Here is a 13,370-nt window from a genome sequence, read left to right on the forward strand (position 1 = left end):
AAGTGCCAGGCAATGAGAATCCAACCATCTCCCCTTGACATTTAATACCATTATCATTGCTGAATCCCCCAGAATCAACATCCTGGGGTTACCATTGACTACAAACATAACTGATGCCATATAAATACTGTGGCTACAAGAGCAGGTCAGAGCTGAGAATCCTATGACATGTAAACTCTGTCCACCATAAGGCACAAGTCAGGGGTGCGATGGAATACTCTCCACATACCTGAATGCCTCCGGCTGCAACAGCACTCAAGAAGGCTCAACACCATCTGGGACAAAGCAGCCCACTTGATCGGCACTCCCTCCTTCATAACCACACAGTGGTAGCAGTGTGTACCATCTACAAGATGCACTGCAGAAACTCACCAAAGGTCCTTCAATTACACTTTCCAAATTCACAATTTCTGCCACCTAGAAGGATAATACACAGGGGAACACCACTACCTGGAAGTTACCCTCCAAGCCACACGCCAGCTTGACTTGGAAATATATTGCCGTTCCTTCACTGTCGCTGGGTCACTCTAACCACTTCTCCAGTGCTCTCTACATCTTGTTTCTACTTTTCTGTACTACATCTTGGTGCTCAAACTCCTGACAAATTATTTAAACCTTTTCCCAGTTACTGCTTCGGAGGACATTGGTCAGAACTTTGTTCAAGTGCAACCTGTCCATCATGACCATGTCCCTCCTGCACCAGGATTGGTCCCACTGTCCCAGGAATCTGAAGTCCTCCCTCGTGCATCAAATCTCTAATCCTGCATTAACCTGACATCTCACCTTGTCTATTCTCATTGGCGCATGGCACTGGGAGTAATCCAGAGTGTGTGCTATTTTAAATGTGTTCTAGTAACTCTGCATAAATTACTAAATTTATCCAATAGTGTGCAGCAGATTGCTTCCTAATTAGAGCAACATTGACAATTGATGCAAAATACTGAGTTGATTGACAGTAAAGAAGAGCGCATTGGGTGCAATAAGTGTGCCCTGTGCAAATTGGGCTCTAAAATTGGGCCCATTGTGAGAAGTGTTTCTTTTTCTTGAGTTTTCACTCAAGCTCGTTTCACCGATCATGAAATCTACCATGAGCCACCAACAACAAACAGGCATCTTGGTAATTCAAAAAAAAGCTTTATATAATGTGCCTTGATAATTTAAGACTGGCAACTTAGTTCAGATTGATTAATACAGCTGAGAATGCGTTTATCAAAGCAAATAAATATTTTTAATGACAGTGTCAATCCACTGCCTGTGCGTAACCCAAACATTAACATGACTGAAAATGACTTCTTCAGAATACACAAATCCATTTGTTAGTTATATTAAGGTACAGTAGTCAATTTCTTGATCAATTTAAAATAATTACCTCAAAAAATTTGGAAATGTATCTATCAGTTTCCTTGCACCCAAAAGAACCAACTTAATTTTATGACTCTCCTTGAAGGTTCACAAATGGGTACAATTAGCAGAAACTTCTAATCATAATTAATTCAACCTGGGAACGAGACCACTTGTGTAAATTGGGACAGCTTCTAGTGTGATATTTTCTAAAAAAGCATAAAAGACTGCAGAAATTCGATTTGCCCTGGCCGTTTCTCAATCTTAAAACTCCTTGATCATTTACTTGGATTACGCCAATTTCAGGCAAATCATACCAAATAAAAGCACAATCAAGCGGATACTCTACCCTTATGTGTTTTTCTACTTGATGTGGCCTACTACAACTCAATTTCATGTGACGTTGAAGTACCTTGGGGTGTTTATTTTCTTTATTTTCTTCCATGCTGTTTCCTCTTAGTGACCAGGGGTGATGTATATGATTTTATTTTGTGCTTTGTCTATGTCCTACCTCAGTGTCAGAATTACATGTCTGTACAGGAACCTTTCGGTATTGCGATGACCTTCGATCTTTGCAGCTTTGTCCTGAAATAGACCAGTTGCAGACTGTGCCACTCCTACAACAGTGGGAGCTATGCAGGGTCTGCATACTTTGTGCCACATGTGCAGATACTGAAAGAAGATAAGAGGATCCAGATGTGTTAGCATCTGGCAAGGAAATAAGGTCAGCCCTGCCTATTTCCTTCATGTTAAGTGACACTGTCTCACCATTGCTACTGATTTAATATGGCACAAGTTCTACTGGCAACACTAGGATTAATGGAGTCCTGGCTCATGTTGTGAAGTGCTTGCATGCCCAGATGTATTGGGGCCTGGTGTTCCTTGCTGTCGCATTCTTAAAGAAAGATGGGAGGGACTCAGTTTACCATGATGTCCTTCTAAGCATTACAAGTCATCCGTGGATCATGTGGTAGCACTCTCACCTCATGGGTCAGCTGGTTATAGGTTTAATTCCCACTCAGCAACTTCAACACAAAATCTGGATTGGTATTCCAGGGCAGTGCTGAGGGAGGGCTGCACAGTTGGAGGTGCAGGCTTTCTGATGAGAAGTGAAACTGAAGCCCCATTTGTTCTCTCAGGTGGATGCAAAAGATCTCATGACACTATTTCAAAGAAAAGTGACAGCTTATATTTATATATTGCTTTTAACATTTTGAAATGTCCCAAGGCACTTCACAGGAGCATTATGAAACAAAGTATAATGCTAAACCACATAAGGAGATATTAGGTCAAATGACCAAAAGCTTGGTCATCTGTTTTAAGGAGTGCTTCAAAGGAGGAAGTGAGATAGAGAAGAAGAGAGGTGTAGGGAGGGAATTCCAGAGCTTAGGGTTTAGGCACTGAAGCTATGGCTACCAATTGTGGACCAGCTGTAATTAGGAATGCACAAGAGGTCAGAATTAAAGGAGCGCAGGGAGTTATGGGGGTGGAGGCAATTACAGAGATCGGGAGGGGCAAGGCCATGGAGGGATTTGAAAACAAGGAACAAGGATGAGGATATTAAAATCAAGATGTTGCTTGACCAGCAGCCAATGAGGATCAGCGAGCATGGGGGGAATAGGGGAACAGGATTTGGGGCAGAATTTTGAGGTCGTCGGGCAGGCGCGGAGGGCAGGCCTGAGAGCAGCCACGAAACGGGCCGCCGCCCACGATCAGGCCCCGACCGCAATTTCACACCAGCCAATTAACGGCCAGCCCATGTGAAATGTGGGCTGGGAGCCTCAGCACTGCTGGAGTGGGGGCAGAAGGAGCATGAGTGGTATAGTCTGCACATGCACGGGGGAGCATGCGTTGAAAGCTCCCTGAGGGCACAGAGCTGTCTCAGGGAGCTGAAGAATTGGACATACACAAATAAAGATTTTAGAAATGATGTAAACATATCCCCACGTGTGACTCAGCCACATGAAGAGCGGCATGTTAAAGATGATGTTGAAAAGTTTTTATTGGATCTTTATTTACCATTGAAACCTCATCACGCCCATGGTTGAGGTTTCGTAAAAAATGCAAAGGCTGCCTGGCCAATTCGCTCAGGCACCAACCAAATGGTTAAACGGGCAGCAAGAAATAGAAATAAATTAACTGATTAAGGGCCTTAATAGGCCTCTAAATTGTCGGCGGGTGCACTGCTGACTCTCGTGCATGCCTGCTGACCGAAATATCGCGAGAGTGTACGATGACGCCAGGGCACTCGCCCGACATCATCGCCAATCTGGTAGGGCATGTGCTTGCCCAAAGGACAAAAAATTCTGCCCGTGATGTGAGTTAAGACATGGACAGCAAAGTTTTGGATGACCTCGCATTTCCAGGGGTAGAATATAGGAGACCAGCCAGGAATGCATTTGAATAATCAAGTCTAGAAGTAACGAAGACATGGATGAGTGCTTCAGCAGCAGATGAACTGAGACAGGGGCAAAGTCGGGCAATGTTATGGAGGTGGAAATAGACGGTCTTAGTGATGGCAAGAATACAAGGTTGCAAGCTCATTTCTGGACCAAACATAAAGCTAAATTTCTGAACAAACTGGCTTAATTTCATACTGTTGCCAGGGAGATGAAAGAGTTTGGTAGCTAGGAAACAGAGTTTGGAGCAGGGACCAAAAACAAGGGCTTAAGTCTTCCTAATATTTAATTGGAGGAAATTCTGCTCATCCAGTCCTGAATGCCTGGCAGTCAGTAGCAGTGGAGGAGTCAAGAGAGGTGATGGTGAGGTTAAGCTGGGTGTTGTCAGCATCCATGTGAAGTCTAATACTGTTCCTTCAGATGATGTCACTGACGGGCAGCATGTAGATGAGATATAAGAGGGGCCAAGGATAGATTCTTTGGGGATACCAGAGGGATCAGAGAATCCATTCTTTTTCCATGATTAGATAGATAAGAATGGGACAAAGTGGGCCCAGTCCCATCCAGCTGGATGACAATGGAGAAGCATTAGAGGAGGATGGTGTGGTAAACCATGTCAAAGGCTGCGGATAGATTGAGAAGGATAAGGAGGAAAAGTTTACCTTTGTCACAGTCACATAGGATGTCATTTGTGATTTGATAAGATTTTGTTTCAGTATCTTGGCAGGGGTGGAAACCTAATTGGAGGGATTCAAACATGGGGCTCTGAGAAAGATGTGAACAGGGGAGGAAAGGAATATTCAGATGGGATGGTAGTTTGCAAAGACTGTGGAGTCAGGGTTTTTTTTTTCAGGATGATGGCAGATTTAAAAGTGGGAGGGATGACACCTGAAGCTATTTACCACATTGGCTAACATGGGGACCAGGAGGGCAATCTGGTTGAGAGCAAAGGAGTTACGTTGGTCTTGACCATTATTTATCACTAAAAACAGATGGTCTGGTCATTATCATCTTGCTCATTCTAAAACTTAAATGTGACCAATCTGGCTGCTGCATTTCCTGCATTAAACCAGTGACTATACGTCAAAAGCAAACAAGATGTTCCAGAGGTAAAAACAAAAAAACTGCGGATGCTGGAAATCTAAAACAAAAACATGTAGAGGGTGAAGAGTTAAAATGGCAAGCAACAGGGAGGTTTGGGTCATTCTTGCGGACAGACCGCAGGTGTTCTGCAAAGTGATCGCCCAGTTTACGTTTGGTCTCTTGCCCACATGTCTGTCCTTGGCTTGCTGCATTGTTCCAGTGAAGCCCAACGCAAACTGGAGGAACAGCACCTCATCTTCCGACTAGGCACTTTACAGCCTTCCGGACTGAATATTGAATTCAACAACTTTAGATCTTGAACTCCCTCCTCCGTCCCCACCCCCTTTCTGTTTCTTCCCCCTTCCTTTTGTTTTTTCCAATAATTTATATAGATTTTTCTTTTCCCACTTATTTCCATTATTTTTAAATCTTTTATGCCCTGCTAGCCTTTCCACCCCACCCCCACTAGAGCTGTACCTTGAGTGCCCTACCATCCATTCTTAATTAGCACATTCGTTTAGATAATATCACCACCTTCAACGCCTCTGTGTTCTTTTGTTCTTTTGTCTGTGACATCTCTTGATTATCTGCTCCTATCACTGCTTACTTGTCCCTACAACCACACCACCGCAACCCCCCACTTCTCTCCCCCCACCCAACGCCCCTTCTCCCACCTTAAACCAGCTTATATTTCACCCCTCTCCTTAGATTCACTCAGTTCTGTTGAAGGGTCATGAGGACTCGAAACGTCAACTCTTTTCTTCTCCGCCGATGCTGCCAGACCTGCTGAGTTTTTCCAGGTAATTTTAAGATGTTCCAGAGGCTCCATTAACTGTAAAGTGCTTTGGAATGTCCAAAAATTGTGAAAGGTGTTATATAAATGCAAGTGCATTTCTATGTGTCAGGGTTTTCTATAATTGACCAGGATATCTAGAGCTTAGATAATGTGGTCCAAATTCATAAAGGCAGTACATTAAGTTAGTTGCTTTTAACTATTTCAGATACAGACTCAAATACATACACTGTATACAGTGACATGATAACTCAAATTAAGTTTGTAGATGTGGATTTCTGCTTGTGGTTTACAGAATTCTGTTATTTTGATCTCAGTCAAGGAGGATCAGGGAAATGTAGAAAAATAAAAAGATTAAAGGTATACCAATCAGCTGCCATGACCTGAAGATTCCACAATGCCACATAAAAAGCTTTCTAAGAACGTGGAGAAATGGTGCAGATTATGATGAAGATATCAAATAGAATAAAATGTGCCACATTACACACCCTGTCAAAAGACGCATCCTATTGTTCTTTATTTCAATTGTATTCAACATCCAGCAGAAAGGTTATGAAGCTACAACAATATATGGTAATTTAAGATTTACCTTTGTGTAAATATGTGTGGCAACCCTTTTTTATGTCCTTTTTGACATAATGTATGTCTAAGTTACATCAACATACATCATTAAGTGGAAAGGAAATTCCATCATAGCTTGTAATTGATATAACATTGGCAAAAATAACACACTGTGCACTGCTTCTCTTTCCACAGTAATGGAGAGATCCCCATGTAAAAAAAAATTACTACAATGTATTTTACCAAAAAATAGTATTATTTCAATTCTTTAGAATGCTAACTTTGATGCTAATTAGCTTATTTTTTCATTGCGGCATTCTGGGAACTTGCTGGTTAGTGCTCAAAAAACTGGGTGCTGTGAGGCCTATACCTTCATCAAATGAAGAGACATTTTAACATGTTTAACAGGTGATCACTTATGGCCAACTATTTTTGTTTAATTTTCAAAATCATTGTTTAAAGTACACACGCTTACTCATTCAGCCAAGTGGCCTGTTATTCTTTAAAAATTTTGTTCAAATGTGAAGTTGCCAAGTTTGCCTTTGATTTTCTTCTTTATCCACTTGAGGTAATGATTTGATAAACGTGTATATATTCCAGGTTTGTTCATTATATCACATCCCTTTTCAAAAGCAGCAATACCAGTAAACTGCTTTTTCAGAAATAAGGTGGTTTTACATATCAATGGTCCACCTAAATCTCCCTGTGACAAAGTAGATAAAAATATTATCTATATATATAATATAAATATATATATATATGATATAAACAAGGTTATAATTATAAATGCCTCAATGCAACAACTATTTTCCAGCTTGTGCTGAGCTAATTCAAACCAATGGCCTGTACGGGTGCTGTTTACAGTTCTGGCCATTGAAGGGCAGTGGGAATACCTTGCTGATCAAGAGAATACTTCAAACTGACAAATGTAGATTATTAATGAGGTGATGCTGCAAATATTTCATGCATCTTTCATCCCCCAGCCTTAAAGTACTAATATGCCTAAAGAACAAAGCCCTACAGTCGTTAGCTTACAGCCATTTAAATTCCATACGTTGTTGATGGTGAGCCTATTTTTGCAGCTGATGGTGAACCCACCATTATGGCGGTACATTTACTACTATCAGTATTTTCATTAGCATTATCACTACTGGAGCACTGACAATACATACGAACAAGGAGCAAGAGTAGGCCATTCAGCCCCTCAAGTCTGCTCCACCATTTAATAAGATCATGGCTGATCTGGTAGTAACCTGAGATCTGCCTCCCACCTGTGACCCTCTTGCTTACCAAGAATCTATCCACCTCAGCCTTAAAAATATTCAAAGACTTTGCTTCCACCACCTTTTCAGGAAGAGAGTTCCAAAGACTCACGACCCTCTGAGTGAAAAAAAATCACCTCATCTCTGTATTAAATGGGTTACCCCTTATTTTTAAACAGTGACCCCTAGTTCTAGATTCTCCCACAAGAGGGAACATCTATCCACATCCATCCTGTCAAGACCCCGCAGGATCTTATATATTTCAATCAAGTCACCCCTCACTATTCTAAACTCCAGCAGATACAAACCTAGCCTGTCCAACCTTTCCTCATAAGACAACCCACCCATTCCAGGAATTAATCTGGTAAACCTTTACATCCTTCCTTAAATAAGGTAACCAATACTGTACACAGTACTCCTAATGTGGCCTCACTAGTGCCCTGTATCATTGAAGCATAATCTCCATAATTAAATTTCCCTACAAACTACTTAACAATCCATATCAAATCCAAATCAACAGTTCTGAATTAGAGTTGTATTGCACTGCATGTATCAGTATGATAAGAAAATCATATCACATCAACTCAAACTGCAGCGAGGTATAGAAAAAGTTAAAGTGAACTGAGCTTTTAAATCAGACCAACTGCTTAGAGGCAGAGGACACAAGCATAAATGAGTTAACCCTGAAATATAGGGGATAATTGAGATACTAGATAGGCTAAAAATTGATAAAGAGAAGGTAAGAGAGGAGGCTGTAATCTTCCAATCCTCTTTAGATACAGCAATCAGTACCAGAGGGCTGGAGAATTGTGAATGTTACACTGTTGTTCAAAAAAAGATGTAAGGATAAGCCCAGCAAATACAAGCCAGTAAGTTTAACCTTGGTAGTGGGAAAGCTTTTACAAAATTAACAGTCACTGGGGTAGATTATTTAAGGGAAGCCAGCACATGCAGATTTGTTAAAGACAAGTCATTAAATAACTTGGTTGAGGTTTTCGATGAGGTAACATAAAGGATTGATGAGGGCACATGGGCTAAAGTGTCAGCAATGATGAAGCCAATGGAATAAAATGGATAGTGGCAGCATAGATATGATGTTAGCTGAGTGACAGAAAACAAAGTGTAGTGGTGAACAGTTGTTTCTCAGACTGGCGGAAGCATACAGTGGAGTTCCCCAGGGTCAATACTTGGACCACTGCTTTTCTTGATATATTTTAATGACCTAGGCTTGGGTGTACGAAGAGCCATGAATTTTTTGGAAGGGGGGTCACTGGTATTTATGTTAAAGTGAACAGCTGTGAGAGTTGATCCCTGTGGGACCCCATTGTTGGTTATGCGTGGGGCTGATTTGATCTCCAAGGTGCACATGGAGTGGATTAGTTGTTAGATTTTCAAGCAGCAGATGATCTTGGAGAATTTCAGTAGCAGGCCTGTGCACCACAGTGTGTCACAGGCACAAGGTAAGTCAATAATGGTGGTTCCTGTCATCAGACAGGACCAATTGCAGCCTGTGCAAAAACCTGCCTGTTGGGGAGGGTGAGGGCAAGCCAGGATGTGGGGGGGGTGGTTGTTGCAGGGGGTGGTGATGGCATTACCGCTTCCAGGGTGGGGCTCAGTCTATTTAGCAGGAGGTATTCCAGGATCTTGTTACTGAGAGTGGGACAATGGGGCGCTAGCTGTGTAAGCCATCTAGTGCCTTCCCTAGCTTGGCAATGGCCACTATTTTGGATTGGCACCAGGTGTTTGGAGTGTTGCCAGTGGTGTGGATGTTGGCAAACAGCTTTGCTAGTCACTTCCTTCCCTGCTGTTCATCAGGAGTTCTGGGTAAATCCCATTGACTCCAGCTGCTTTGCAGTGACCACTTCCTCTTGCGTGTAAGGACAAGTCATTATTTTACTCATATCAATTATGCATACCACATACACTTAATACATATATATTAATGGAGTTTTTAACATTGTTTGTAACTTACCTTACATGTTTTAGCTCTGCCCTTTTTATCACCTGCACATATCATATTGTCAGTTATGACAGGATCATGTTTGTAATACTTATCACTGTTGCAGGTTTCCTGCTTTATGACAATTAGACTTATTTCTTGCAAAGTGTCAGGTAGATCATCATCATCATCAGTTGTTTGTCCCCATCCTAGAGTTTTGCATTTTGTCCCGTAATTGATATATTTTGTGGATTTTGGCAGTGTGAGGACCTTTACGTTCTTGTTCAGTTTTGCAGGTTGATCCAACTAAAACACAGAGGAGGAAGGTTAGTATTAAGTGACAGATTTTTGTGGCAAGAACTTATATAAAATGTATGGTTGCTGATAAAATCCCTAGTGTTTGAACCTCTACATGCATAATTTCCATATTTATATGCAAGTTTTGATCTGAGTTTATTTTTTCAAATGTATTCATTTCATTGTGTTACAAAACGATTGTAAGAACAGAGAGATTTGGGCGTGGATGGACATACAGCTTTGAAAGTGGCAAGACAAGATGGCAAAGCTGTTAAAAAAAAGCATTTGAGGTCCCCGGCTTTATCAACAGAAGAATAGAATACAAAAGTGAATTTGTTATGCTAAGCATTTATAAAACACTGACTAGGTCTTAGTTGGAGTATTATGTTCAATTCTGGACACCACACATTAGAAGGGCGTTAAACCCTTATTGAGGGTGCTGAAGGTATATATTAGAATGGTTCCAGGGATGAGAGACTGAAGGAACATTTTTTTTATATTTGTTCTTGGGATGTGGGCATTGCTGGCAAGGCCACCATTTATTGCCCATCCATAATTACCCTCTGGGTGGCAGCTAAGAGTCAACCACATTGTTGTATGTCTAGAGTCACATGTAGGCCAAGCTGTGAACAGATGGTAAATTTCCTCCCCTGCAGGGCAGAAGTGAACCAGATGGGTTTTTAACAACAACTTGGTGGTTTCATGATTATTATTAATAAGACTAGCACTTTATTCCAGGTACATTAGTTAATTGAATTTAAATTCTACCAGATATCCTGGTGGGATTTGAACCGATGCCTCCAGAACATTAATCTGGATTGCTGGATTACTAGCCCAGCAACATTATTAACTTTCCACTCTACCCACAAACTGTGATTGTACTCTTTACAGCAAAGAAGATTAAGACAAAATTTGACAATGTGTTCAAATTATGAATGGTTTTGATGGAGTAAATGAAGCTGTTTCCAGTGGTCAAAAGTTTGGTAATCAGAGAACACAGGTTTATGATGATTAGCAACTGCTTGGAAGAGTGATAGAATCAGATTTAATCGTTGCATTTGAAAGAGAGTTGGATAAATACTTGAAGAGAAAAACATTACAGGGTTTTGGGAAAAGAGCAGGGGAATGGTTGATTAACTGGGTTGTTAAACAGGGGTGATGGGCTAAATGGCCTCCTGTTGTGATATATGATTCCATGACCTACAGCAAACATCGATAATTCTACAATGATTAGCACCAATTTCCCTTCAAGAGTCTGTACAAAAACCTAAAATACTTTTTGGGCCTATCATTCTATTTCATTTTAATGATTAAGCCATAGACTTTTAACACACATTTAGCACTTCATACCTTGAATAGTGCCAAGTTGTTTTGTTCTGTCTTCTTGTTATAGTTAGGATGTGTTATAGCCTCAATTACTTTAAATTCTTGCACTCCTGTTTTTTTCTTCAAGGAATGGGTCCCAAGAACAACTGTGACGTGTTTCCCTAGAAAAAAGTCACTATATAACAGGTAAATTAACTTAATGAAATCTTGGGATTAAAAACATCCTTATTTTAAATAAATTGCATATTTCTAACCCTAACTTTCCTGGTAACGTGAAAAAAATTACAACTATAAATTTGATTTTAAGCGATCACTGAAAAAATATGTGGAAAATATGTATATCCTAGGATTGCTGTTACACATCTCAACTAGCACAGAACTCACCCAAAAATCATAGCAAAAACTAGCCCATTTTGTCATATTCATGTTTTTAAAAATAAAAATATGCAAGCCATAGAATTATAAAGTCATCATGGCACAGGAGAAGGCCATTCAGCCCATTGAGTCCATACTGACTCTCCATAGAGCAGTCCAGTCATTCCCATTCCCCTACTCTGTCCTTGTAGCCATGTAAGTTAATTTCCCTCACGTGTCCATGCAATTTTCTTTTGAAATTATGGATTGTCCAAACTTCTACCTCCCTTGTGGGCAGTGAATTCTGGATCATTACCACTTGCTGCATTAAAAAAGTTCTTGTACACATTTCCCTTGCATCTCTTACCCAAAACCTTAAATTTGTGTCCTGTGGCTGTTGTACAATCAACTAATGGGAACAACCTTTCCTTGTCTACCTTCCCTAAACCTATCACAACTTGCACCCCTTAGCTATGGAGGTCTTGTGGCTCAGTAAGCTGTGTCCCTACCTTTGCGCTAGCAGTTTTGGGTTCAAGCCCCATGCTAAACCTTAGATATTGTAGAAGTGTTTGTGATGCAGCTCAGCATGTTAGTAATCTACACTATCCTGTAAAGAGGAAATAAAGTGTGTGAAAATACTAAATGAACTTTAAAAATGCTAAGGACACACACCAGGTTGTATATACCTTTGCTGATGGTTTTGTTGTGAATTTTAAGAGCATGGACACTTTTACACTGACTTGGACAACGCCTGCATCATATAAAGACTCCTCTATTCTCCATATTTGTTTCCCTTGTGATTTTGTTTACCTATACTAATTAACCCTACTGCACTCAGCTTGGATTTAGGTGAAGGATGTTCAAATTAGGTGTTATGTAACCCTAAAGAGCTATTGCACGTAGATTTAAAACTATCAGTCCGTACTGGATCCAAAACCAGATCTGAAAGGTGTAAAGGAGCCAATCGTTCAAGTACAATTCTGCAAACTCTTCTAAAAGCAATTCTGAAAAACTGCATAGGATACACAGAATTCTGAATTTTCTATGGTTTAACATGAAAAGTAAATCATTTTGAAAAGGGACTTATAAAAGGTTACAGAGAAAAGGTGAGGGAACAGAGTTAAGCAGGATAGTTCACACAAAGGGATAATATAGGTTAAGTAGGATGCCAAATAGCCATTTTCTGCACTGCAATTTCTGATTCCATGATTGTGATTTCTGATTCTATGACTTCAGAAGAAGTAAGATATTAATAAACACCAAATATTTCAATACTCACACTGCACAGTTTGCTGAGGTCAGAACCCATTGGACATGGATCAAAGTTCCTCCACATATATGCTTTTTTGCATTTTGGATGGATGCCATGTAAGTCCCAGAACCAGGTTTAACATCTTGCCCGCCAATGATTTCAACACAGATACCTACATTAAAAAGTATTATTATTACAAATTCAAATTTTTGTGATGATAAAACAAAGTTATTTATACTCAAATATTGAGTCTACCACCAGATATACTTACAGCCTTGACCTGCTAAGGCATTGATTATTGAAACAATGAAGGCCACTTGAAGCATTTTGCTCATTTTACCCAACTGTGGGGAAACAGCTTTGTTTTATAGCAGTTAGGGGAGGATGTGGCATTAACAAGTTACAGGCTAAAGCATAAAAATGATGCTCTCAGCCTTGTAAGACCTAAATTTTTAACAGCTTTGTCATTATTGTCATTACCACAAAAGTTCAAAATTGCACCCATGCAATGAGGAGAATCTATTTGTACTAAAACATTTAACTCCCAAGGGCCGTGCCCAAAAAACTAAGAAATATATTTTGACCTGAAAAAGAGCTCTGCTACATTATATTTGAATATTTTCAGTCATGCAGAATAATTCCATTATATGTTTTCTTTGTAAGACTAACAATTTGATAAGTAGTAAATTGACCACCAGTGAATATTCCCACAAATCAGAAAAGCAGAGAAGAAAAGTTCAGTCCTCCTGGGGAAAAATTTAAT

The 13,370-nt window shown here is 40.2% G+C and overlaps 2 protein-coding genes across 2 annotated transcripts in view; both read right to left on the reverse strand.

Moving 5' to 3' along the window:
* The window catches only part of LOC121275696 (granzyme A-like), a 34,573-nt gene extending 30,144 nt beyond the window's left edge, over window positions 1-4,429 (reverse strand). Inside the window, exons 1-3 of the mRNA XM_041183270.1 lie at window positions 4,403-4,429; window positions 1,870-2,013; window positions 373-417 (exon numbers count right to left, since the gene is read on the reverse strand). Coding sequence (XP_041039204.1) covers window positions 373-417; window positions 1,870-2,013; window positions 4,403-4,429 — 216 coding nt within the window. The remainder of the gene's footprint in view (window positions 1-372; window positions 418-1,869; window positions 2,014-4,402) is intronic.
* Window positions 4,430-6,111: 1,682 nt separating this feature from the next.
* LOC121281302 (granzyme K-like) lies at window positions 6,112-12,972 on the reverse strand. Its single transcript, XM_041194179.1, has 5 exons — window positions 12,879-12,972; window positions 12,635-12,779; window positions 11,026-11,176; window positions 9,412-9,684; window positions 6,112-6,880 (listed from the first exon to the last, which is right to left on the reverse strand). The coding sequence occupies exons 1-5, from the start codon at window positions 12,940-12,942 to the stop codon at window positions 6,680-6,682; spliced, it is 834 nt and encodes a 277-aa protein (XP_041050113.1). The 5' UTR covers window positions 12,943-12,972; the 3' UTR covers window positions 6,112-6,679.
* Between the last annotated feature and the right edge of the window lie 398 nt (window positions 12,973-13,370).

This window comes from Carcharodon carcharias, chromosome 1 (genome assembly GCF_017639515.1).
Source record: "Carcharodon carcharias isolate sCarCar2 chromosome 1, sCarCar2.pri, whole genome shotgun sequence".
NCBI lineage: Eukaryota > Metazoa > Chordata > Chondrichthyes > Lamniformes > Lamnidae > Carcharodon > Carcharodon carcharias.

Bases quoted from the DNA above. Each gene is read 5' to 3' on its own strand.
- LOC121281302 (XM_041194179.1), bottom strand. From the start codon at position 12,942: ATGAGCAAAATGCTTCAAGTGGCCTTCATTGTTTCAATAATCAATGCC. The intron at 12,780-12,878 runs GTAAGTATATCT...TTTTTAATGTAG, and splicing joins TGCCTTAGCAGGTCAAGGCT to GTATCTGTGTTGAAATCATT. The intron at 11,177-12,634 runs GTGAGTATTGAA...CCTGTTATATAG, and splicing joins ACCTCAGCAAACTGTGCAGT to TGACTTTTTTCTAGGGAAAC.